The following is a 27,728-nucleotide window of genomic DNA, read 5'->3' as shown; positions in this document are numbered from 1 at the left end:
AACAGATGGTATAGATTGTGTCGTTCTGGGAACTACGGGGGGGGGGGGTGGGGGGGACATCTGCCAAGTTAGATATCCTTGGTAACGAAATAGCTGTGCTGATATAGCTGTGACCTTGTAAGGTCTATATAAACTGTATATTTTTGCTGTCCGGGGCTCTTCACATCCCTCCTGCATGAGGACCGTGTCGAGCCCCAGTGCTATGGTATCCCGAGTTAACCTCTTGCTTTTGCATCAAGACATGAGTCCCGTGTGTTCGTGGGGTGGTGTCATTCTCAGGATTGGAGCAAGAGTCTCCTCCATTTGAGGGTCTTTCAGCAACAGCAAAAGCAAATGACCTGCCAGCAGCCTTTGCTTGGACAGCGACTTCAGGCAACGCTGGGGCAGGAGGAGCAGTAACTTGCAATGGCGGGCAGAAAGAACTACAAGTCCCAGGGGGCTTTGCCCCCGTTTTGGGTGCCCCTACATTTTGAGTGCCAGCTTGTTCTGCGCTGCCCTAAAAAGCTTCGCTGCGAGAGAGCTCCGGGCCTTCCTTTTCCGCTTTTAATGTGGTCACGCCTCGGGCCGACTCCCTGTGACGTCATTTGGATTTACCAGTCCTGCGCGACCGGAAGTTGTTTATGGAGGGCCGTAACTGCGGTCCAAGCTTAAGAGGGCTTCCGCGATGCCTTCGTCGCGAGTAGTCAGTCAACTTCTGGAACTGTGAGTCCTCCCCTGGCCAGCCCTCCTTCGTGTCCGCCCCAGCCCCCAGTCCTTTCCCTCACCTACTCATGTCCGGCTGGATCCTAGTCCTTGGCCCGGCCTTGCGCCTGGTCGCTGAGGACCGTGGTGCAGCGTGGGGCTGGTGGCTCCACCCGATGGATGGGCTCGGGTGTGCGCTGAGTATCTAGGCAGAACAAAAGAAACCTGGATCCGGGCTGGACAAACAAACCTCCGCTAATACCGGCGCGACTTGATAGCTTTGGAACCATGAACAGTAACTTATCTCTCCTGATACAGGAGAGCTTTCTAAAATTCGGGTAACAGCAGGGCATGGAGTTCACGCCTGTAGTCCCAGCCATCTGAAAACTGAAACAGGAAGATTGCCACAAATTCGAGGCTAACGGTGTAATGTTGTAAGACAAACACACCCAAGCCAATAAATAGAATCTTGAAAATTCGTGTATCAGTACCTATCTCAGGGATTCTTTGTGAGAATCAGCTTACTATATGTAAAACCCTTAGGACAAACTCTGAGCATGACAGCAAACACCGTTTGAGATGATCAAAAGTTCAAGGCCCTCTTCAGCTATATAGTGAGTTAGAGTCACGCCTCTGTGTTATTCGTTATTTCTATTTTTAAAAAAGAAAAACTCTAGGAACAAAAGCAGTAATGGTTTAAGATTGGAAGCCACAAAGACAGACTACTTGGGTTCCGTTGGTGAATCTAACAGTACATAAGCAAATGTTATTTCTTACCTAAGTTCCTGTGTTTTCTTCTGTATTGTTTTGTTGCTATTTATTTTTTTCCTTGAGACCATCTCATGTAGCCCATGCTGGCCTAGGACACACTGTGTAGCCAAGGATAAACTTCTGATCTTCCTGTTTCCATTTCCTGGATGTTGAGATTACAGACATACACTACTATTCCTAGTTTACCTAAACCTCCTGGGTACTAGGCATAATGCCAACTCACTTGCATCCTTTTTGTTTTGAGACAGAATCTTCTGGCACGGACTAACCTTGAACTTTTTTTTTTTTTTTTTTTAAGATTTATTATGTACACAGTGTTCTACCTGCATGTGTGCCTGAGGGTCAGAGGAGGGCACCAGACCTCATTACAGATGGTTGTGAGCCACTATGTGGTTGCTGGGAATTGAACTCAGGACCTCTGGAAGAGCAGTCAGTCCTCTTAACCTCTGAGCTGTCTCTCCAGCCTTACCTTGAACCCTTAGGCCTTCTGCCCCAGCCTTCCAAATGCTGAGATTACAGACTTGAGTTAGCACCAGCTTGTGTTTTGGCTTTGGTTTTCTGAGGACAGGGACTCAATGTAACTTAGCAGACCTCAGATTCATATGGCAGAGAATGACCCTGAACGTTACAATCCTTCTTGCCTATGACCACAGAGTGCTGGAACTCCAAGTATGTCTGTGTACTTGTCTGTGTAGATAGAACTTAAAACCGACTTTCTAGAAAGCAATCTGACAATATTGTTACCATACCACAGAACAATATGGGTGCTTTTCTAAAGTGAAGTAACTAAGTGAGATGACCACTATGAAACTTGGAGCTGTTACAAAGAATGAAAATACTGAAATGCTTTGAAGGATTCTCATAAGAGATTGTTTTTTTTTTTTTTTTTTTTTTTGGTTCTTTTTTTTCGGAGCTGGGGACCGAACCCAGGGCCTTGCACTTCCTAGGCAAGCGCTCTGCCACTGAGCCAAATCCCCAGCCCTCTCATAAGAGATTGTTGAATGAAAAAGACAGTGGGTACTAAGAAGTGACTATCCTGGGATGTTGTTTAAGGGAAACTGAGACCTCCCTTCCCAAAACACCTATTATATGTTTGTGTGGGGTTGTGTTTGCAAGCAAAGGGGAAGGAAGAATATATCCTAGATTAACATAAGACACTAACAGAGTGTGCATAAGGTCAGAAAGGAAGATTGAAATAAGCAAAAAGGGAAAAGGGATTGTACTAAAAATGATCACAAGTATATGATTATTGTCATTCGTGAGATGTGTGTGTGTGTGTGTGTGTGTGTGTGTGTGTGTGTGGTTTGTAAACAGAATTTTGGGTTGCTTGACAAGTATGAGTTTCTCAGATGGCCAGAATTTGAGGCCATAAGACATGCTGGTTATGTTGCTTTAAAAGAGGCTAAAGAACTACCTATTCTGGTATATTGGCTTGTTTTGTGTGTTGACACACGCTGGAGTTATCACAGAGAAAGGAGCCTCAATTGAGGAAATGCCTCCATGAGATCCAGCTGTAAGGCATTTTCTCAATTAGTGATCTGGGGAGAAGGCCCAGGCCATTATTTGTGGTACCATCTCTCTAGGCTAGTGGTCCTGAGTTCTATAAGAAAGCAAGATGAGCAAGCCAGGGGAAGCAATCTAGTAAAGTGGCACTCCTCTGTGGCCTTTGTATCAGCCCTTGTCTCCAGGTTCCTGTATGAGTTCCAGTCCTGACTTTTTTTGGTGAAGAACAGCAGTGAAAAAGTGTAAGCTGAATAAACCCTTTCCTCCCCACCGTGCTTCTTGGTCTTGGTGTTACATTGCAGCGATAGAAACCCTGACTAAGACACCTGGTTTGTTGGCTTTTTTGTTTTTGTGGTGCTAAAGATCAAGACCAGGGCCTTACTGATCCTAGTACCACTAAGCTACATCCCCAGCGACCACTTTGGTTAAGTGGCATCTTTGTGTCTAGGAACCAAACAAACACATTAACAAGAAAAACAAAGCAAAACCCAGGTTTTTATTAATTTCTGCCTATGTGTTGGAGCTTTTTTGTTTTTGTTTTTTGGGGTTTTTTTTTTTTTGGTTTTTGGTTGTTGTTGTTGTTTTTGTTTTTTTTTTTTTTTGAGTGTTGGCTTTTTTTTTTTTTTCAGAGAAATGGCCAAAGTGGAAGGCTTTGACATTTCTGACAAAGAACAATAATGTGTAAAGGAATGGCAGGACAGAGAGGTGAGGGCTGGTTAGTAAGTTCTAGAGCTGACAGTGGGAGCTATAAGGAGAGGTATGAAGTTTGTATGCCCCAAGGCAACTACACTGCCCAAGCCCTAGGATTAAGGTTATTTCTGAACATTATTCAGGGAAGGAAGGCATGCTGTTCAGAGGGATTTCTATGGTTTGCTAGAGTAGGAAAGAATAGGTCAGAGAGCCCTTCCTGCAAGCTGCATTTATCCTCATAGTCAGTGCTTCAGGATGAAATCCTGGTTAAATTGTCCTCAGGTGCTTCAGGGCCTTATAGTTGTCGAAGCATCTGCATCTGATACACATCTGGTTAGGCTTCAGCCCCGGACACAATGGCTGGAACATTATCTGTAGGGCACAGTGGGGGCTTGAACAAACATCACAGGGGCAGAACAGAACCCGTTACTCATTTACTCATGTCCGGTGACATCCGGAGGGTCAGTGAGTCTGCCCCAGTCCTCCTGCATTTTTAACCATCTGTTTTCCTGAGTCAGATCCCGTTGCTGAGTTTTGAGCTAGTTTAAAACTCTATCTCTCACATACCTGGGCTCCATGGTGGTCAGAAAAGGGCATAAGATCCCCTGGAACTAGAATTACAGATGGTTGTAAGCTGCTATGTGGATGCTGAGAATCAAACTCAGATCCTCTGGGAAAGCAGCCAGTGCTCGGAACCAGTGAGTTATCTTCCTAGTCCTGGTTTTCTGTTTTTGAGACAGTCTCATGTACCTCAGGTTAGTTTCTAACTCACTGAGAATAGCTGTGAACTCATAATTACCTATCATGCCCTTCTGAAAATATTTTTTAATAATGTTATCTTAGGATAACATGCCTGTTATCCTAGAATTGTAGAAGTAAAGCAGAAACACTAGGAATTCCAGGTCATTCTGGTCTGCAGTACAGTACGTTGGAAGCAAGCCCAGGCTGCCTGAGACTCTGTTTCAAAGCAAAATTTTAAAATATGTATTGGTAATGGGTTTACAGAGGGAAGTGGAAAAGGAAAATCCTATCATATGTAACTTTACAGAGGCAGTGACTATGAATCTCTTCAAGCTAACCTTGTAAATGTTAATAAAAATACTGTTTTATGAAAGACTAAGTGCTGACAAATAGTATTGATAAGTGTTAGCTACTAGTGCAGATACAGAGTAATTTTCTATATTCTCTTTGTATTCCAGATGTCTTCGGTGCCTAATAGTCAATATTTCCAGATATATATCAGATATTAAATATCTGCCTCCCAACATTAAAGATAGACTGATTAAAATAATGAGCATGCGGGGTCGGATAACAGATTCCAATATAAATGAGGTAAGAATGTATAACTATAAAAGTTTATTTCACTGTTTAGCTTTAGTTTCAGATTTTTTTTTAACAGAAAAGGGGATATAGTGCAAATTATTAGTCATTTTAAAATATGACTTTGGCTTGAAAAGCCAGTGCTCACCCTTGAATGGGTACTATCTTCTTCTACCCTTCCTTGCTTTTCTCCTTCCCTCCCTTCCTCTCTCTCTACACCTAAATATACATTAAAACCTCGTTATTGTTGTCGTTGCTTTTGAGGCAGGGTCTCACTGCCCTGGATGGCCTTGAACTCACAGAGATCTGCCTACTTACAAATTGGGCTGTTATTTATTGGCCTCAAGGAAACACTGAACAGTAGCTCCCCAAAACAACAAATATGTGCTATCTGCCCCCAACAATTGGACAGTTGGACATGGAAGATTTTGTGTGTGATTCCAATACTCAGGAGTCAGAGGCAGATTCTAGGCCCATGTGGGTCATAAGGTGAGACTTTGTCTCAAAAAAGGTGAAAGTGGAGAGATGGCTCATCAGTTAAAAGTTCTTGCTACTTTCCCAGAGATGAGAGTTCAGTTCCCAGCATTCACATAAGGAGCCTTACAACTGCCTTTAACTCTGGTCCTTACGGATCTAGTGCCAGACTTTCTTAGTTACCCTCCCATATATTTTAAAAGAAAAAAAGAAAAACTTAAAAAGTTCTGATGAGGCCAGGCAGTGGCTCACCTTCAATTCCAGTATTCAGGAGGTAGAGGAAAGCAGATCCCTGTGAGTTTGAGGCCTGTATGGTCCAGATAATGAGTTCCAGGACAGCCAGGGCTATATTGAGATACCCTGGTTACAAAGCAACAATAAAAAGGCTCAATGGTATTTACTATAATCCCAGCATTTGGGAAGCTGAAGCAAGAGAATCACAGAGTTCAAGGGCCAGCCTTGTCTAAATAGTGAGTTTGAGGATAGCCTGAGTTACGTGAGAGTATATCAGAAAACCAATAAAGAAAGGCTGGGGTTCAGTCGGGGGGAAATGCTTGCCAGGCAAGCCTGATGTCCTGAATTCAGTCCCAGAAACTCACAGTACCAGAAAAGAATTGACTCTCTGGAGTTACCATCTGACCTCTGCACATACACTGTACATGTGTACACACAAGGATAATACCAATAGTATTAATAGTAATAATAATAAATTATGTTTAAACAAAAGACTGAAGTACATGTTATAAAGAAGTAATGTTAGGGCTAGACTTGGTGGCACATGCCTTTAAATACAGCATTAAGAAAGCAGAGGCAAATGGGTCACTGTAAGTTGAGGGCAGTCCAGTCTACATAGAGAGAGCCAGACCGGCCTGGACTAGTATCCTGTAACTAAATATCTTGCCTATGATATCTAGTAGACAGGTATTGAAGACGCAAAAATTTACTCAGTGGCTAAAGAATGAGGAAGTGGTATTTTGCTCACAAACCAGCTTCTCCCGTGCAGGGATCTGAGTGTTAGATAGAGGACAGGAATCAGAGCAGGTAGAGGGGCTAATAAATATAATTTGGGGGAAATAAGCAAAGATCTTGAAGGGATTCAGGTACCACCTCTTTTTATCCCTTTTATGATCTGGAATTTCTGGTCATGGTAAGCATCTTTAGACTTAAGTGGATGTAAGGAAAGACTAGAGAACTCTCTAGGTCAGCATGTCAGCATGTAGAACTATGTAAGATTTAACCTAGAGATGAAGGCAACAAAGGAGACAGATGTAGTATGGAGACAAATGTCAAGTATTACGTTCCATTCCACTCACCCATCAGACATTTGTAAGATAGCAGTACTTGGCCAAATTCCTGCACCACACCTAGGTGACGCAATCCAGAGGCAGAGGTGTTATCTTTCTCATATTGCTCAGCTATGTGACCTCCAAAATTGGTGATATTTCATTCAACTAAGAGCTGGTGATGCTAGAATTGTTTAGGTTTTTCAGTAACAGCAAAGGAGAAATACATATCCTAAAGGGATTGGTTCCTCCTGTACAGACTGCCTAAGATCCGGTCATTTGACTGAGTGTCTCAGAGGATCAGGTTTTTTTTTCCTTTGGGAACAATACCTGCTGAACAGAAGTATTTAGGTCCAATTGAGTGAGTCAGAAGATGCCAATACTGTGGCTGGCCAGGCAGGGGTCATTTCTCTGCTCCAGCTATTTTAACATTGAAGACTTTAGGGACGGAGTGCTGCATTTCCAGCTGGAAGCTACATGTTTGTTCTGTTTGTTTGTTTGTTTGTTTGTTTGTTTGTTTTTCCTGCTTTGTCTTCTCCACGGGGATTAAATCCTACATTCTTGGCTGTGTTTTCACCAGCCCCTTACCTACTATAGTCACCAGATCACTAATTAAGGATGGGATACATGTTTACAAAAAACTTTTAATTTGGGAGCCAGAGAGACTGCTTAGAGTTGAAAACACTTTTTTTTTTAATTTAATTTTTTTTTTCAAAATCATTTATTTGTTACAGGTGTTACATCCTGAAGTCCAAAGACTAGATCTGAGGAGCTGTAATATCTCAGATGTGGCTCTCCAGCACCTGTGTAAGTGCAGAAAACTGAAGGCACTAAATCTAAAATCCTGCAGAGAACATAGAAATAGCATAACTTCAGAAGGTATGTTTACGATCACTGAGTACATGGGCAGGCCAATACTTAGCCCCTGATATTTTGTGGAACAAAGAAGGAAAAAAATACCTTAGGAGAATATGAGGGCACCAGCAAGGGAGGGAGAGGGGAGAAGACAATACGAACAAGGCGTGTCTGAAAATGTTAAAACAAAACATTGTTTTGTATGTTAACTAAGTATTAAATAGAGAAAGAGATGGGGAAATATGGGCCAGGCATGGTGACATGGAACTGTAATTCCAGTACTCAAGGAGGCAGAAGCAAGAAGATCATTGCAAATTTGAGGCCAGCCTGGTCTACATAGTGAGTTTTACACCGGCCTGAGCCTACAGAGCAAGAGAATATGAAGAGTTAAAAAACTGAAGAAAAAAAAAAAAGAATAAGAAAAGTGATCCAAGTTAGAATTCTTGTAGATAACCGTTTATGAAACGTGTTGTCACTGCCTTATATTTGAAATGGTACCGCTGTGTTAAAAACATTTTGCCTGTTATAGTAGATGACATGGCCAGTTGATATTTGGTTAAAGTTAAGGTTTTTGTTGCTAGCCAGGTATAATGACAAAAACCCATAATCCCTGTGTTTGGGAGGTAGAAGCAGGCAGATCAAGAGTTTAAGGTCAGCCTGAGCTACATGGCCAGTTTGAGGTCGGCCTGGAACAATGAAACCATCGCAAAAAGAAAACAAAAGTACTGCTTTGGTTTTTACAGTTGGTTTTAGAGTTTTGCCAGCTTGGTATTTACTGTGTAAACCAGTTTACCCTAGAACTCTTAGTAATCTTCTGTGTCAACTGCCAGTGTGGTTAAGCACTTTGCTATTTGTCTGTTTAAGCAGGATTTCACTATGTAGGCCTGGTTGGGCTCAAACTCACAGAGAAACGTTTGCCTTCTGCCTCCTGAGTGCTGGGAATAAAGGCTTATACCACCACTTTTCTGATGCAATATTATAACAGAAACAGTTGTCAGTTTACGAAGGGTGGGGTGGCTCCTATTGTAAACCCAACACTTGAAAGGTGAAGGCCTTGAGATGAAGAAGTAAAGTCATCCACAGCTCATATAGGATGTTATAGGATCTTATAGTCCAGGTGATCTACATGATTCCCTATCTCAAAACCAGAAAGAACAAGTTAGATAAACTAGTCAATCTCTACAAGACGTTCAATACCAAACCCAAAAATATTAAGGAGTGTGTGGCCAAAAAGATGGCTTAGCAGTTAAGAGCATTCACTAGTCTTGTAGAGGAACCAAGTTCTGTTCCAGCAAGCACATGGCTCCCATTCCAGAGAATCCAATACCCTCTTCTGGCCTCTTTGGGCACTACATACGTATGTTGTACAGGTGTACATGCAGGATAAACATCTATACACACAAATTTTTTTTAAATGTCTGTGGAGTGCCAGAGACCAGCTCCAACATTAATTTCAGTGATCCATGGAGGTGTGAGATTGGCAACTAACATGAAGCAGGCTCACACACGCACATACACACTCACACAGTAGGTGGACGTGACCATCAAGGCTGCAGCAACGCTTTTCTCTCTTAGTCCTTAGATACCTTTCAAATGCAATCCTTCAAGCAAGAAAAAAAATCACATTACAGTTACTTGTTTGTTTGTTTTTTTTTTTTCTTTTTTTCGGAGCTGGGGACCAAACCCAGGGCCTTGCGGTTGCTAGGCAAGCACTCTACCACTGAGCTAAATCCCCAACCCCCTACAGTTACTTGTTAATCATGAGTTTCAGTTACACATTATGATTACAAGTTTCATTTCTTTAAAAAACAGGTTATTCTAAATCCCACACCTGATTACTCAGCTTCCCATGTGGTCTCTTCCACAATACATATATATCCGCAAGCAATAGTTTTCCTGTTAAAAATTAACTGAATTTGGGGCTGGGGATTTAGCTCAGTGGTAGAGCGCTTACCTAGGAAGCGCAAGGCCCTGGGTTCAGTCCCCAGCTCCGAAAAAAAGAACCAAAAAAAAAAAAAAAAATTAACTGAATTTGAGCAAGCCAAGTATTTTTAACTGCCAGTTTCTCTTGTACTGGCAGATAGCACTTTTCAGTTACCAGAAAAGAGATAAACATCATGTTATTTTAACTTAACACAATTCTTATTTTTCTAACATAGTTAACCATCTACCTATTCTTATATTGTTTTCATAGGAAAATAAATGTATAGTTAACTAGAGAACTTTGAGTCACAGGGTTTTGTTGTTATTGTTGTTGTTGTTTTGTTTTGTTTTGTTTTTTGAGACAACAGAGAAAGAAGAATTTATTCAGTCTACATACTGCGCAGCACTAAAACCTGAAGGAACACACCAAAACTCATCAGCAAATTTATACTTATAAAACTAGGAAAATCAGATTTGACAGTGGACATGGGAGCCCAGTCTTAACAGTGGGCACTGGAGCTCAGTTACTCTCTTTGATCATTAGCCTGTGCCCTGTGCGTGGAACTCTGGAGCCCTTAGCAACTGGGCTCACTTTGTTCTTGTTCACTGACTTTAGCAGATCTTTCATTAGGTGACTAAGAATGTGCTTTTCAATTTTTCTTATACCCTAGGTTTTCTGTTAGAAAGTATCTGGCAAAGCACTCTAGCCTGACTTAACTAATTGTAAATAAATGCACCTTGACCTAACATTTTTAACTATACATATTTTTTAATTTTCTCAGAAGTCTTCAGCTAAATCATTAATCTGAGTGGCATTTGCTTTTTGAGAAATCACCACTATTGCTGTGCATTATGATTGCATTGCAGAGTGGGAAATTAGAAACCCTACCAAGGATATTCATTCAAAAACGACCTGGGTGGCCAAGGCAACAAGTGCCGTAAGGGCTAGCAGCTGCAAGGGGTCTTCAGGAAAGAGGACCCTCGGGCTTTGCCTCTCTGAGGTATACTCATGGTAGCTCTGCTAACTGGTGAGTTGTTTTCCTCAGGCTCCAATATTAACTGCAGCTCCTTCATGGCTGCTGTCAGTGCAGTACATGTTTTATATTCAAACTATTTTCTCAGAGTAATTACATAAAATGGTAGGTTTTTATATTTGATTACGTTCTTTTCTAGTATAGATTTCTTTTTAAAGATTTATTTGTTTATTTATTTAATACATGTGAGTAAACCGTTGCTGTCTTCAGACACAACAGAAGAGAGCACCCAATCCCATTACAGATGGTTGTGAGCCACCATGTGGTTGCTGGGAAGCGAACTCAGGACCTCTGAAAGAGCAGTCAATGCTCTTAACCACTGAGCCATCTCTCTAGCCCTAGATTATTTTCAATTTAGGATTTTAACTATTTTTTTCAGTTTAATAAAGAAGTACTTAGCTGGATATGGTAGCACACGCTTTAATCCCAACACTGAGATATCTGAGGCAGGAGGGCCTGAAGTTCCAGGCTGGTTTTGGCTGTGCAGTGAGACTATCCCAGAGAAGAGGAAGGCAGGAAGGAAGAAGAAGAACATAATTGCATAAGTAGGTTTCTGGATGACTGTTTGGCTAGTTGGCTTTATTTTCCAATCATTTTGGTTATCCATTTGGGATTTCACAATACTATAAACAAGTTTTGCATGTTTACATGAAGAATAACTCATTTAAAAAGAATTCTAAAACAGAAGCATAGCATTCTGATAGCAAATGAGTATATTTCTTTATACCAAGCAATTATCTTACTCTCCATATACTAGCTGGATTGTTTTTTTCACTTTTAATTTATTTCATTCAGTTTTTGGCTGTGTATATTCCTGTGGATGTCAGAGGACAGCTTGGGGAGATTGGTCCTCCTGGGGATTTGGCAATAAGAACCTTTGCATACTGAGCCATCTTGTCAGCCTCAGTTGGATTTCTTATCATTTAATTCAGTTCTGTCACTATCTACTTAGAGGTAATATCACATCCCATAGTTAAGTCTGCCTTGAAAGACTGTCTTCTGTTTGTAGGGCAAGCCCAAGTCCTGGCCTACAGTAGGTACTTGATTAACCAGCTATACAGAATTACTGTGTCTTAGTTAGGATTTCTCTTGCTGCAAAGGGACACCATGACCATGGCAATTCTTAAAAGAAAAAAGAAAAAAAATTAAAAAAATTTTAATTGGGGCTGGCTTACAGTTCAAAGGTTTAGCCTGTTGTCATCATGGTGGCATGTAGGCAGTCATGGTGCTGGAGCAGCTGCGAATTCTGTATCTCGATCCACAGACAGCAGGAGACAGTGAGCTAGTAAGCCTGGCTTGAGCTTCTGAGACCTCAAAGCCCACGCCCTAGTGACACACTTCCTTCAACAAAGCCACACCTATTCAAAAAGAAAAGCCCACCTCCTAATATGGCACTCCCTATAGACCTCTCAGGATCATTTTTATTCACATCACCACATCCCACAACTTGTTCCTTGTGTTATAGCAAAGATTCCTCCTCAGCTAGAGCCATCATTGTTTTAACTGACCCCACTCTCCTTTCCTACCCCTGCCATGAAAAGTCCCATGGGAAAATTCTGGAAACTTGGGGTCAAAATGCCCCGGCTAACTGCATGTTTTTGGCTTCTGTTAAACTGCTTGCTTGCTTCACTTCCCTTGCAACTGCCAACCAGGATATAGTTTTTCTCTGATTTTTGTTTTTCCTTTTAAAGCTCCCTGCAATATATTCAAGGCTGCTCAATGAGAACTGTTTCTCTCCAGCTAAATAAAGACTTTCAAATGTGGACTTTGGTGGTACTAAATGGTGTTTGGGTTTTAGCCCTGGAACACTCCTTAGGAATTAATAACTTGTCACAGTGGCTCACAGAACTCATGTACTTTGCTTTGTTCTAATCCACGTGAGAAAGTTACAGACCATCACTAGTATAAGGCCAAGTAATCATTCTTTATTTAAGCCAGAGTAGGCTCTTGTCGTGAAGGGTTCTCAGGCAAAGTTCAAGGACGCTGCATTTATAAGTACAAAGACCACAGTAACATCATTGGTAGGTATAGGTTAGGAGACCCTTCTAACATCTGTTTTGGCAGAGCACAGTAGTTATTGTGGTTTTACATTCAGAGGTTACTTTGGTTGTACATCTGGGTTATGGTTGGTCATAGAAAATGTGCTGCCAAGGTAGGTATAGTTGTTCAAGGAGGTGACTTTGCAGTGGGAGGAGCACCTCAACAGACACAAAGTAGAGTCAAGGTAAGATCAGGACAAGATACTTCAGCATATGTTTACTGGGTGATTGCAAATGGTATTTATAAAAGACACTGATGGTCAGACACACAAAAAGAACATAGGGGAGAACTCTAGATGGGTCCCCAGGGTAGGAGCTTTTGCCCCCGTAAAATGGTAGTGCTAGGTCAGTAGCCCACCCAGCTCTGGCCAGCCCCAGAAATCTAGAATTTGCCACCCACCCCAAATTACCAATTAAGGAAATGAGTAATGATGAAAACCAGAGAAAAGACACTAAATCAGTGTGCATTGGAAAGATGAGCAGGTGAAGAGGTCTAATAATCCTAAATTCATCATTCAGGAACTGACACAAGCTTTAGGCTTAAGTAGAGAAAGAATTAGGGCAGGATAGCAAGGCACGTGCCTAATTAAGCAGTTCTAGTCAAGGTGTGGTTCTACCTATCAGTGATCACTGACCAATTCTGCCCTGGTACCAAAGGGTAGTTGAATAGTTAATTCTGCTATATATAGCCTAAGGGAATCAAATTTCCTATAATGTGGTTATTTCTGCTACAGGGTGAAGCCTCACCTTTATGAGTAATTCTCCTATTTTCACATAGTTGGCCCTCTGAGGTTAGGTTTGTCCTTACAGATGCCTGTAAGTTTAGAGGAATTGCTTACTGTACTTTCAGCCAGTATTTCAAGTGAGTCAGAGTCAAGTGTTTACAGATTCTTGGCTTCTTAGCCACAGAATTAGGAGGGAAAAAGGGATTCACACAGATTTGCAAAAGAAGTAAGATAATTTTCTTTAGAATGAAATTAAAGTTCAGACTGTAGAGGGATATACTCTCAAGATTGACTGTCAACCACACAAGAGTATTTAAGGACCCTACACTACAGCCTTGCGTTTCTTTTTACAGAGTTGCAAAGGAAAGTTCCTAGAAAGAGTCACACTTACACTGAATCTTCTGTGACTTGACTGATTAGAACTTCAGGGATTGTGCAAAGGTTGGAATGTTGTATGTATGTCTAAAGACGTACATGTATGTCTCTCTTAGTAAGAGGGCATTTGTTGCCTCCTCTGTGTGTGATCTAAAGATAAATCCTTGGTTCCGACAATCAAAAGACTGCCCACAGATAGTATCTGAGACCTAGAGGGCTAATTTCCTTTCTCTTCTGTAACTTGCCTGCATAACGTACCCACCAATGTATTTGTAAAGTGTCCAGAGAAAAGCCTGGTCTACAAGCAAGTTTCAGGACAGCCAGCACTACACAGAAAAACCCTGTCTCAAAACACACATGCATGCACACACATGCGAGAAAAGAAAAGAAACCCCACTCTTTTTAAAATATTAAACTTTGGAGTTATTGGTTACATAGCCAAAGATAATTAACTGACACAGTTGGGTTTGTAGATGGTACAGTGTTGTATGACACTATTCCTGGAAAGATATAAGCATCTATTTATTCTAAATAGGGAACCAATGATAAACCAAAGTAAGGACACCACAAAAGCTCAACATGGTAAAGCAAAGAGCTTTACTAGGGTTACTTACAGGAGCAAAAATGATGCAAAGGCAGCTGCATCACGAAAGCCCAACCCAGCATATGAAACAGTTCACAAAAGCTGGGCACCTAGAACACACTTCACAGCCTACATTTAGCTCAAGTTGGAAAGTGTCCTTTCCAGGTAGCTCAGTTGGCCTGAGGTTGCCAGGACTCTTCCAAGCAACTCACTGGTCTCTGCTTCTTCCAGGAAATGAGGCTACTCTTGAAACCTAGTAGTCTAGATTGTCCAATTTCCGGGACCTCATGAGTTTAAGAAGCTTTTCTGCAAGGTGGAATGTTTTAGCCTCCTCTTATAATGAGCCAGTATGCCACCAGGTCCTCCCTTGTGAGAATAGCTGAGAAGAAATGGCTCCTAGGCCATTTCCTGAGGACACAAAGACAAATGACTCCAGGAAAAGGCACATCCTGACTACAGGAGGTTATGTAGGCCAGGAGGGCAGCCAGAGTAGGGTAAACAAGGTTGTTCCCATGGCAACATGGACCTGTCAGAGGGCTCCCCAGAACCAAATTCTTAATCCTGAATTCACCAGCTGCTTTGGAGCCCTTGAATGTCTTGCTTCTGGATAGAGATCACCCTGCATTCTGGGCTGGCCTTTCCTCACTGGCTTCTTGGGGCTTCCTTGTCAGTACTGTGACCTCCCACTCACAACCATCTCAAGCTTATTCCTCTGCCAGCTTTGTATCTATTGAAGAGACAAAAAGCAACCAGACCGATTCCATCTTGTTCTCTAACCTCTATTTTAAGTTGCTGTCCTTGGAGATAAGCTGATGTCCTTAGAGTGATGCGGCCCCCACCCTTGGGCTCTGGAAAGAGACTACCAAGTGTTCCCAGCTGTCAAAAATAGGCAGAACAGCTGGGGATTTAGCTCAGTGGTAGAGCGCTTACCTAGGAAGCGCAAGGCCCTGGGTTCGGTCCCCAGCTCCGAAAAAAAAGAACCAAAAAAAAAAAAAAAAATAGGCAGACCAGCTGTGGTCAACTTATAGAGGAAAGACTGATCACAATAACAAGATAAGTTAAGAAAACATAAATCATTCCCAGGACAAGATGCCCCCTTTTAGATGTATGGTCTCTCCCTGTGGTCTGAATAAATGGTATCATTTTAAAAGTTAACATTTCTTTACCCAATCATGTACCACCAAGGCTTGAAAGCCCCAGCTTACAATTTTTTCCTATATAAACCCTAAGCTCCTAGACCCGAGAGTCACTTTCCTAACCTGTTACACAGGGAGGGTTATGACCTAAGTCCAAACTCGGAATAAATACTCTCTTGAACTTTTATCAGAGTTGTGGTCCCTGGTGGTCTCTTAGGGGTCTGGTGAACTGGACATAACACTGAGTTTGGCAGAGCAGACCAATGTCATTGCCAGCCATGGAGAATGCAGTGGACTGCCCCTTCCTCCACAGTGCTGAACAATACCAGCTTCTCCCTCCTTTGACTAAAGACACAGCCCAGAGGACAGGAAACCCTGGCAGGGCAAGACTGTAGAAATGGCCCTTGGAAAACTGGTGGCAAGAGAAGATGCCATCTGGGGCATTTTGGCGATATCCTGCCACTTGGCCCCACTGCAGAGAGTGATCTTTCCCAGATGCTGGTTCTCCTTGCCACCCAGCTCCAGGTACCACGTAGATGTCCTGGCTGTGGGAGTTGAAGCATAGCAGCTGTCCATTCCTGGCTACAGGCTCCGTGCCAGAACACAGGAATCAGATGGGCCCCATAATGACACAGCCCAAGAACCTCAGATTCTAAGACTGAAGGAGTCAGGGGCAGATGGCAGAAAACCAAGCTTCGTCCTGACAGAAATGCCTTTGAGATCATCTGTTGCCAGAGTGGCCTATGCTGTGCCCACAAGGCCAGTGAACATATGGTTGCCCTGGCTGCCTAAGCCACGTGCCAACAACGAGCATTTCTAGCAGTGTCTAGCCCCACAAGGAAGCCATTTGTCCGGATGTTTGGACACAATATTGGGCAGTCCCAGAAGCTTGTCTGGCTTCCTGCCTAGGCATGTGAATACTAGCAGTGTGGCCTGGGCCAGGAATTTGTGTCCTTCTTTGTAAAAGGCTAGTCATTTAAACCAGAGGCCACTGAGAACCACGTGGTGAAAAGGAAGTGGTGGTTTGAATAAGAATGGCCTCCACAGGTTCATATATGTGAATATTTGGTTCCCAATTAGTAAACTGTTAGGATTAGGAGGAAGTGTGCCACTGGGGGTAGACTTTGAGGTTTCAAAAACCCCCGGTCTTAATCTCTTTGCCCATGTTTGTGGATCAAGATGCAGGCTCTCAGCCACTGCTCCTGTACTGTGCCTACTGCCCACTGCCTTGTTCCCTACCATGATGGTCATGGACTCACCCTCTGAAATTGTAAGCAAGCTCCCAATTAAATGCTTTTTTTTTTAATGTGTTCTGATTCATGATTTTCTTAGTTCTATTACTATAACAATATCATGTTAACTTGGGATATGGAATCAGGGATAACTTGAACCAGTGCTCCAGATCCATCATCATTCATAGAGTATAGTATCTCTTACCAATTGAGTTAAGAGTAGTGTTTTTGCATCAATAGGGTCTAAGGGAGGCCTGATTACTAAGGAGCATAGTTGAGGTGGTTCTCTGTTTTGATTGATAGATTAAGTGATGTATCTATTTTGCCTATTGTACATGTCTCTTCCCATAAGTCCCTTCTGTACCCAATTATGCATAGGCACAAAATGGTAAATAGAGGATTCTTTCTGAAATTTTACAAAAGGACACAATTTTGCCTTATAGTGGTGCACCCAAAACGAATTCATCCTGAATTCTACTCTTTGTACCTGGGTAATTGGAAATATGCTGTTACTGGAGTCTTGGAGAGGATCTATACTATTTTTCCGAGATGGGAGACAAAGTAGCCTGAAGAAGGTGGGAGGTTGATGGAGTTCTGAGGTTGCTAGATGTATATGTGCATAATATATGTAAATGAAGGAACCAGGCTGCCAAGTACATTATTATAAGAGGAAGATGTGTATATAATCAAATCCAAATAGAGTCCCAGGCTAAACTATATTTCCTATGTTGCCTGCCTCAAAAGTAAAAACTATAGGCATAAAACAAGGGTAACAATGTCAAGCTTATGTCCTGCCTTTGGCTGTCTTGTCAGACAAGTGAAGAGGCCATCCTTTTTAACAAAAGCTGTTTCTAAGTGTCTGTTACAGCTGACTAGAAAAACAAGTCTATCTTCATAGGTGTCTTAACAGGGCTGTTCCTTTGGATTTGTCCTCTGCTGCTTTCCCCCTTTGTTGTTCCATTCCTCTCATTCTTCTGCTGAAAATATGTAAATTGCCAAACTTCTCTTTAGAGCTGTAGAACCTAAAATATCTAGCCTTTATAACGTTCTTCCTTCGTTTTTAGCTAGCAGCTATGAAACTTAACATGATGATTGTTTTAAGACAAGAAGCCAATCATGGTGACTCACATTGGTAATTCTAGCACTCCAGAAGTTGAGGTGGGGTGATCATTGTGAGTTCAAGGCCAGCCTGGACTACATAGTGAGTCCCTCTCTGAAGAAAGAGGAAGAGATGGGAGATAAGTGAATATATAAATAAAAGAGGGGCTGGGGATTTAGCTCAGTGGTAGAGCGCTTACCTAGGAAGCACAAGGCCCTGGGTTCGGTCCCCAGCTCCGAAAAAAAGAACCAAAAAAAAAAAAAAAAAGAAAGAAATAGTTTACAAAAAGTCCAAGTCCATTCTGGCCAGAGAAAAGAAAAGGAGTCATGGGCTGTGCATGATGGCACACTCCCATCTACAGCACATGGCCTTCCAAGAAAAGCTGATGAATCCCACTCTCCCTGTACAGGAAAACTCCCTCTTGACTTCTTACTTCATCTCTGAATTCTTTGCCAATGACAGGAACTGGGAAATAGCTAGCAAAAGGCTTCATCTGGTCCTTTTACCTCTAAGATCTCCCTCCCTTACCCTCACAGCTAACAAAAATGCTGCCTCCATAAATCTACTTTTCTTTCCTCTACACCTTGTCCTGGTATACTTGGCCTGTTGTGGGATGGAACTCTGAAACTGACTAACTTACAATTGGTGATTGTTAGGATGAAAAACAGTCTATAGCTCCCTGGTAAAGCATCTGCCTATTTTATATGATGCAAAATAATAACCTCACTTGAAGGAGATAAGAAAATAGTTTATTCTGAACCATATATCGATAGCCTAGGATATAGATTCAAATTTCCCAGAAAAAAGTATTCCAAACTAAAAAGAACTGTAACAACTTTTTAAAATATAAAACAAAAGTAACCATAAAGCCTTGCACCCTGTAATTACATTGGTGGGGGCAAATCATAGCTAGTTTAAGGTAAAGCAAGGAAACTGACAATTAGACTTACTGTCTCACTGCATTTTTAGTGCAATAATTAGTACAGTGGAGTCTGGGTCTATTCTTTCAAGGTAGGTATGTCTAACATGTATCCACAGAGGTTACCTAACAGAATATCAGGTCAAGAACAAAAAGGGTTGCTTTCTAAAGGACTGAGGTAGCCTTTCTAAAGCAGCCTCTGGTATATGTTTCTACAGGCTTCCACTAAGCCTCCTATGATTATATCTCATAAAGAAAGTCCTTGTCCCTCTGAGGCGTGAAGAAATTCTTTCCTGATAATTCTTTGGGTATTTTTAATTTTGTAATGCACATTTATAACCACATAGTTCACTGATAGTATTGTGTTTCCTCCCAGGAATAAAAGCTGTGGCTTCATCCTGTTCAGACCTTCATGAAATTTCTTTGAAAGGATGTTGCAGTGTCACTGATGAAGGGGTCCTTGCTCTTGCACTCAATTGTCAGCTGCTGAAGATCATTGATTTGGGTGGCTGCTTAAGTATTACTGATGAGTCCTTACATGCATTAGGGAAAAACTGCCCATTTTTGCAGTGTGTTGACTTTTCAACTACTCAGGTAAATGAGATATAAACTTAACACAACTTATATGCTGTCTCAATTATTATCCTTGACTAATCAGAATATCATAATTAGTTCTTTTGCTATTGTTGAAATTGTTGATGATCTTGATGGTATGAGAATGATTTTTCAAGAATGCTTCTTAAAACTTGCCTTCACAGATAAAACATTTGCCCAATTTTTGCCAAGTTAATTATATGCTTTGAGATCATTTAAAACTTTTTACTGTGTATTCAGTTTGTTTAAATATAACTTACCTTTAAGAAAAACATGATCAATCTTACTATACTTTGAACTCTCCATATAATTTTTATGTGTGTGGATACACTGTTGCTGCTTCAGACACACCAGAAGAGGGCATCAGATCCCATTACAGATGGTTGTGAGCCACCATGTGGTTGTGGGAATTGAACTCGGGTCTTCTGGAAGAGCAGTCAGTGCTCTTTTTTTTTGGGGGGGGGGGGGTCTTTTTTTTCGGAGCTGGGGACCGAACCCAGGGCCTTGCGCTTCCTAGGTAAGCGCTCTACCACTGAGCTAAATCCCCAGCCCCCATATAATTTTTAAAAGCTAAGCTGAACACATAGCTTTGATCTCAAACCATATTCTTTATTTTTCATTCATATCCAACCAGTCCATGACCCTGACTCAGAATAATGTGTATGTCTCCCCCGTAACCTCTCCATGTCCCTAACTCAGAGCAGTGTGTTTGTGTGTAAGGTATAGTGTGATTTGTGGGTTTTGCTTGCTGTTCTGGGTGAATGGGTCAGATAAAGCATTTCTTCCCTTGTAAACTTCTGTAAAGGATTAATACAGCATTCATTCCTTTCCTACATCATTCTGCTTTTCAATAAACAGAAAGTATGGTCCTTTGTTAGGGGCATTGAGCTTACTCTTGGTTAATAGGAAGAATATATGACTAAAAGATATGCTTGCTGAATGGGAGGCAGTTACTGTTCATGATTAATGTACTTTAGAAAACTCTTTCATCTTCATCACAGGATATATTTCTTTTCCCTTTTGTTTAGGTCTCTGACAATGGTGTGGTTGCACTTGTTAGTGGACCGTGTGCCAAACAATTAGAGGTAATTTTGAAACATTTATGAATATATTAAATTTTATCCTCAGGAAAAAAGTATTATTATTGGTAGGCAAAGTGCCAGCAAACATCTTTGTATACTTGGTTCTCTCCTTCCACCTTTACTTGAGCTTTAAAGAATTTAAGTCTTCAGGTATGCATGGCAGGCCTCTGTACCTGCTGAGATGTCCTTTTCCTCTGGCCTTTGTATCTTCTGGGGGTGTTTGTTTAATTTTGCTTTGCTGTATATTTTGAACCTAAACTGGCCTTGAACTTGTAGCACTCTGCCTGCCTCAGTCTCCTCATTGTTAGAATTACAGTGAGTACACCACCATACCCAGCTTTTCATCTTTTATCTTTTTTTCCTTTTAAAAAAAAAAATGTGTGTGTGTGTTCCAGGTATGGTGGCTCATGTGCTTTAACCCCTGCACAGGCAGATCTCTGTGAGTCCAAGGCCAGCCTGGTTTATACAGTAAGTTCTAGACCAGCCAGCGTGATATGGTGAAATGCTGTCTAAAACAAACCAAAAAACTTATTTTTATTTTGTGTGAATGGATGTTTTGCCTACATATGTACCTGTGCACCACATGCATGACTGATGCGTGAGGGGTGCAGAAGAGGGCGCCAGATCCCCTAGAACTGGAGTTAGACAGTTGTGAGCCAGCACAGGTTGCTGTGACACACTCAAGTCCTCTGGAAGAGTAGCCAGATGTCACTGAGCTGTCTCTTCAGCCCCTTTCATTCTTCTTAAAATTTATGTATTGTTTGTATACATGCATATCACAGAACATGTGTGGAAGTCAGAGCACAGCTTTACATAGTTCTATCTTTCCACCTTTACATGGGAATGAAAGTCAGGTCAAGAACTTTTACCTACTGATCCATTTTCCCAGCCTCTATTTTTAACCAGTCCTGGTTTCCATGGTTTTGTTTGTTTTGTGGGTTGATAGGTTTTTTTAATTTTATTTTTATAAAAGAAAGATATTTATTTCTCAGTTATATAGATTGAGAAGTCCAATATCTATGTCTTAGCATCCGCTAAGAAATTAGGTCTCATGGTGCCCAGGCTGGCCTTGAACTTGCTTTGTAATGGAGGTTGGCATTGACCTTATTTCAAAACCCAAACATGTTTCTTCACTGAGCACTTTCTCTCTCACTCTTGTCCCCTATCCCCACACCCACCTTCTGCCATGAAATGGTATAGCAGATTTTTTAAAATAAGTAGATACTTCGTTCTGATGTAACCCACATGAGAAAGTTAAAATACATGCTTATTAGGCCAACTAAGTGCTGTAAAAAAGTCCTTTACTGGCCGACAACCAATATTAGGCTAGTGCTTCATAGAGACTCTGGGTCCTGAAACTCAGGGACACAGAGTTTTTAAAGACAAAAACCACAATGACATCAATGTCAGATGAAGGTCAGAATGACCCTACATTTGCTTTGGCAGAACATGACAATTATTTCAGTCATTATATAACAATTTATTTTTATTTATATCATTATCAGTTACTTTAATTTATATAAACTTTTGGTTAATACATTGAATCATGGTCAGAGTCTTGGAAAATCCCAAATATGTTGTCAAGGCAGACATAGCTGTTGGTGGGGCAGAGGGCTGAGAAATGTCTAAGCAGACACAAAGTGGAGTCAGTATCAGATGGTACCTTAGTCACATTAGTTCTTTTTAATATAAAATTTCTTTCCAAACTTTTTTGTGCTGTTATTATAGATCTATAGATTTTAAATTTTTTCTTTCATTTTCTTTTCTACATAGGAGATTAACATGGGCTACTGTATAAATCTAACTGATAAGGCTGTTGAAGCTGCCCTGACTGCCTGTCCTCAAATATGTATACTTCTTTTCCATGGCTGCCCCCTGATAACAGGTCAGTCTAACAGGTTGCTTATATTTAAGCTTGACTTCCTCTTTTACCAACTGTAGAACTTTAAGAAAATTCATTACTCCTTTAGTTCTATTATTCATTGTACTTGTCGGTAAAATGATACAGTGCCACACCTTCTTCATAGGCTTATTCATAGTGATTATCTGATCTACTTTGGATCTCAAAGCAGGTAGTAGTCATGGTAACAATGCTAGTAATGATGGTGGTAAGATTCAGTGTTAACCTACAAAAGGATGATGCCAACAATGATCGCAGTCATAGTGTTAACATGATCCTTTATACAGACAAGAAACATCAAGTTTGGCAGGACATGGTGGTGCACGCCTTAATTAATCTTAGCTCTCCGGAGGCAGAGGCAGGCAGATCTTTGAGTTCAAGGCTAGCCTAGTCTACAAAGTGAGTTCAGGACATCCAGGGTGATACAGAGAAACCCTGTCTTGGAAAACAAACAAAACAACAACCAAAAAAATGTCAAGTTTATTGTATTATATCTATTAAATAACACTAAATAACCAGTTGGCTGCCATTTACTCAAAAATGTAGAAATCGAGTCTAAAAAACTATTTAATTTATGCATCACGACTCATCCTTGTAATCCCAACCCTCATAAGGCACAGGTAGAGTGAATGGCTTCTTGTTCAAGGTTAGCTGCAGCCACATAGTAAATGCTAAGGTGATCTGGGCTACAAACACCATTTCAAATACCACCACAACACAGACTTTACCCACTGAGAGCTGAGGACATAGCTCAGCACGTAAAGCTCCTGCCGAACAAGAATTAGGCACAGAGTCTTCAGGGGGTCTCCCCTGTCATCTGATCCATACACTCTGGAAGAATTCCAAAGCCTCATCTCCTTTCCTCTTAACACAGATGCAGAGCCTCTCTCCCAAAATAGCATGCCCTTGGTCCAGTAACGAGTAATCATTAAAGGTATAGATTAGTTTAATTTAGTAGCTTGACCTCTCTCACAAAGGATTTATAATATCATAAATACTTCCAAACTTAATAATCTCCTTCATTTTGATAATTAAAACTATTTGAAGCAATCTAAACAATTATTATTATCCATTGAGACAGTGTTTCTTTACTACCTCCTGCCCTGATCTATATGAGATCAAGGCTAAAGTTTCTACTATCTGTCTGAGATAAGGACTTTCTCCTTATCTCCTGCTCCTGACCTACAGTTTGATCAAAAGCCTCTATTCATCTCTGTATTTAACTTGCATTAAATTCCCTTCTTCTTACTGTATAAGCCTATTTCCAGGCTCTAAATTTGTCATACCAGGCTAATTAACCCCAGAAATTCCTTGTAAACCATGTTCAAAAACCTGAGAATTTCCCTGGCAAGACTTTTTCAACTTTTTTTAATGTCTTTTTTTTTTTTTTCACTTATTTTATTCTGTCTCCATGCCTTCGGTTCCTACATTTGATCATTTGATATCAAAGGCCTGGATTTCTTTATTCCATGTATACTTAAAAAGCACTTAAACAATTATTATATTCCTTTCTATTCTTAAAAACAATTAAATCAAATTTCATTCATCTCTACTCTTTATCTGGTTGTGAGCAGCAATGCAGCTTGCATTGTCTGCCTCTGCCTTTTGAGTAGCTTGTCTCTTTGCACACCAGGGGCTCCCAGTGCCTCTGAGCCCAGTCTCTTTGTACCAGTTCCAAACCCCAGGGAACAAATCCCCATGTGCCTCAGGCAAAATCTGTAGCCTGCTAAGAAGCCAATTCTCCCAAACTCCTAATCTAAGTCATGGTGCATGTTTTCTATCTGAGAATCTCTAAATAATTTTTAATAGTGGATACAAGCCTACCAAGTTGCATGCCATCTATAGTGGTAATTTTTTAAACAGCTCTAACCTTCTAGCAGATGGTCATGTGCTTCACATGGACCACCCCACATGCTCTGGATCTCAGATGGAGAAGCACATATACACTGCCTTTACATTTGTATGTGCCTTAGCTAGCTCAATGGCTAGGCCACTCTTGCTACCCCGGACCCAATCAGGGAAGTGGGCCCTGGCTGCTTCACTGGCTCTTACAAGGCAGGATGCCTCTCCGGTTCCCCAAGTCCAGTCTCTGCTTCCCCATAATGGCGATTCTCCTTCCTGTCCTGCATTTTTTAATCCCCCTTCAGGAATGCTCAAAGTCCTCCCTTTGTCCCCCTGCCCAGCCCTTGGTCGCTGGCTCTTTATTGATCAATCAAAAAACCAACCGTTGGCAGTGCCCCACAGCAGACATGCGAATTCCCATGTGAGCACAAATCAAATCCTCATAGCGGATGATAACGGATTTAAGGGCAGCCAATAAAGTAATTCAACCAGTGAGTCCTTTACAGCCTAGACTTCCTTACCATCTTTGTTACCAAAACCATGGCTGTAATAATAATTGAAAGATTGTTTTTTCCTCAATACCCTTGCATGAGAAAGACAGGGAAAGGTTTGCTTTCTCAGTACCTACTTTGTTTCTGGAACAAGTTGGCATTTTTCCAGTAACTGAATCTAATCTAAAGGCAAGTTAAACATTAAATAAAGTCTAAAAGTAAAATGGGGTTTGTAATGTTAAACAGAGCCCTTCACAGATCCCACCTGTAATCCTAGCTTATAAACAGGAGGTAGAGATAGAAAAATCCCTGGAGCAAATTGATTAGACAAATGAGCTTTAAGGTCAGATACATAAGGTGGAGAGCAATTAGAAAGACACCCATGTCAACTGTAGGCTTCCATACACATCCGCCTACACACACATACACACACACCTCACCACGCACATACATACAACAACAAAAAAAATCAGACTAGCCATTGAGTTCTGTATGCACTTGACCTATATACTGAATAAGCAAAGGTGCTTATGAAGTAACTCTTATTTCCCTTTTACAGAACTACCATCATTATGGTTATGATTGAGTCTAGGCTAGTCCAGAACTCTAGGCCTGGAGTAAAGGAGTAGAGTGTGTTCCTGTAATCCTCTCAGTTTGAGGATCTGCTCTTTGGCCATCCTGTTTCCAGCAGAGTTAGGCTTTCTATGTGATGTGACGACAGTTCTACAGCAGTTCCCTTCTGTCTGTGAAAAATCTCTGCTTAGACAGTAAATGTCTCAACATCATGGTCCTCTCTGAGATTCCTGGACAGCACAATGTGCCTCTTGAGCTTCAAGGACACATCACATTCTCCAAGGGAACTCCAAGGGAGTCATTCTTTTGTTTGTTTTGGTTTTTTGAGATGGGGTTTCTCTGTATAGCCCTGGCTGTCCTGGACTCTCTTATAGACCATGCCAGCTTTGAATTCACAGAAATCCACCTGCCTCTGCCTATGCCTCTCAAATGCTGGGATTAAAGGTGTGAGCCACTATTGCTGGGCTACAGTCCTTTTTAATGGACTTGAGATGGAAAAAAAAATTTTTTTTTCAATATTCTTACTAATACTCCAATCACAGCATTCCCAAAAGAAATCCTTTCTTTGATTTCTAATTTTTTAAAGACTTATTTTGTTTATTTATACACATACACACACACACACACACACACACACACACACACACAGTAGCTGTCTTCAGACACACCAGAAGAGGGCATCTGATCTCATTACTGATGGTTGTGAACCACTGTGTGGTTGCTAGGATTTGAACTCAGGACCTCTGGAAGAGCAGCCAGTGTGCTCTTAATCACTGAGCCATCTCTCCATCCATTAGTATGCCAATGCCCTCAGAATCGAGAGAGGGTATTGGATCCCCTGGAATTGGAGTTACAGGCATTAGTAAACTACCCAGCAGGTAAACTCAAGTTCTAAAAAGAACATCAAATACTCATATCTATTCGGATATCTCTCCAGCTCCCTATTTGAATACTTTCATATTTTAAAACAGATGAAGTGCTATGGATTCTAATATGAACAGGTTGGCTGGCATCAAATTTTGAAGTGAAGTAGTTTGTGGACCAGACACTTCTTGTCCTGGAACTTTAGCTGAAATAGCTGAAATACTATGATCTTCTGTTTGTGTAGGGATAGCTTCCATACACCTTACAAAATTTACCTCTGCTAGTTTTACCTTACAAATCATTCTGACTACCTTCTGAAAATAATCACATATTTATTAATATTAATATTTATGAATCCCCCATTAATAAAAACCAACTCAGGAAAAAATTAGACAGTCAATGAGAAAATGAATCTTAAGCCAAAGCTTAATATTTATTTTATGTTCACGTGCTATGATAGGCATGTGAAGGTTAGAAGACAGCTTGCTGGAGTTGGTTCTCTCTTTGCACCATATGAGTTTAGGGATCAAACTCTGAGAGGCTTGGTGACACGCACATTTACTCATTGAGTCATCTCACTGGCCCAAACAGTTTGAAATAAATACCACACAAAGTAGAGAAATATCCAATTACATGACAACCTTTGTATAGTAAAATTTTGTTTAAAGTTAAAAAAAAAAACAAACAAATGAAATAAATACTGTAACACGTAAAGCTAATGAAAGTTTTTAAAGCACTACCCAAGAGGTGGAGGAAAGTGCAGACTTTCCAGAAAGACATTTTTTTCAAGGCTCAGTCTCAAACAATTTCGTAGCCTCTGCTGATTTAACCCAAACAAAGCAAAGGCTTTGCTACACTTCACTCAAAGCCAGACACGAGGGCTTTGGCTTACATCTCTGCCACCAGAGATATTTCATGTTGTTTTTGAGCCTTCCAATAACCCTGTAGTAGTTATCACCACACCAATTTTTGCAGGGTTTTTTTTTTTTTTTCCTTTGTGCTAAGACAGTATCTCATATAGCCCAGGCTAGTCTCTTATTTGCTATGAATTGGGTCTGTCTTAAATCCCTGACTCTCATTCCTAATATCTATACCTCCTAAGTATTGGTATTGCAGGCATACTCTGAGCTTACACCTAGTTTATATATGAAAAACACTAAATATATTTGATTATTGTAAATTAATATAGTGTCGTTGTTCTCTTTTATAGATCATTCACGAGAAGTCTTGGAGCAACTAATAGGATCAAGAAAACTAAAGCAAGTGACTTGGTCTGTTTACTGATCTTTACTAAGGCTGATCCCAGGACCTTGCCCAGGATGTACGCTATACATACTTGTTTTTTTACTTAATTTAACACCAATTTATTGTTTTATTGTCCTAGTTAAGCTGTGACTTTCAGAGAATCTCCTCAATCTTAATGTAAATGTTTGTGCTTTAAAGTTAACAGACTCAACATTTTAACACTTCTATTATCCCATATTTGTTTGAGCCATTTTTTTAAATGGTGATTCTGACATGAAATGTACTTGATGGAGAGGGGGCTGAGTTTCTTTCTTTAATAACAAGTTTCAAATTACGTATTGTAGGCTTAGATTTTTCAAAACCTACTTTAATAAGGGTTCTTAAATATTTCAGCCTCCCTTCTAGCCCATGAGAGGAAGTGGAAAAGAAAGGTTAATAAAAAGCTGTTTTGAAATAGTTCTTTGTGTCTATTCTAGTCTTTGTTGTCAGCAACAG

At 40.8% G+C, this 27,728-nt stretch overlaps 2 protein-coding genes across 8 annotated transcripts in view; one reads left to right on the top strand and one right to left on the bottom strand.

The window, feature by feature from the left end:
• Etfbkmt (electron transfer flavoprotein subunit beta lysine methyltransferase) overlaps window positions 1-27,728 on the bottom strand; it is a 65,097-nt gene that overhangs the window by 22,809 nt on the left and 14,560 nt on the right. The window lies entirely within an intron of this gene.
• On the top strand, window positions 596-27,689 carry Amn1 (antagonist of mitotic exit network 1 homolog). Of its 2 annotated transcripts, none has more exons than XM_087657090.1 (7): window positions 596-1,295; window positions 4,845-4,977; window positions 7,457-7,601; window positions 19,019-19,236; window positions 20,265-20,321; window positions 22,092-22,203; window positions 27,199-27,689. In XM_087657090.1, the coding sequence occupies exons 2-7, from the start codon at window positions 4,936-4,938 to the stop codon at window positions 27,270-27,272; spliced, it is 648 nt and encodes a 215-aa protein (XP_087513216.1). In that variant the 5' UTR covers window positions 596-1,295; window positions 4,845-4,935; the 3' UTR covers window positions 27,273-27,689.

The sequence above is a fragment of the Rattus norvegicus genome, chromosome 4, assembly GCF_021556685.1.
Source record: "Rattus norvegicus strain SHRSP/BbbUtx chromosome 4, alternate assembly SHRSP_T2T, whole genome shotgun sequence".
NCBI classification, from domain to species: domain Eukaryota; kingdom Metazoa; phylum Chordata; class Mammalia; order Rodentia; family Muridae; genus Rattus; species Rattus norvegicus.
This window is presented reverse-complemented; position numbering and strand designations above follow the sequence as displayed.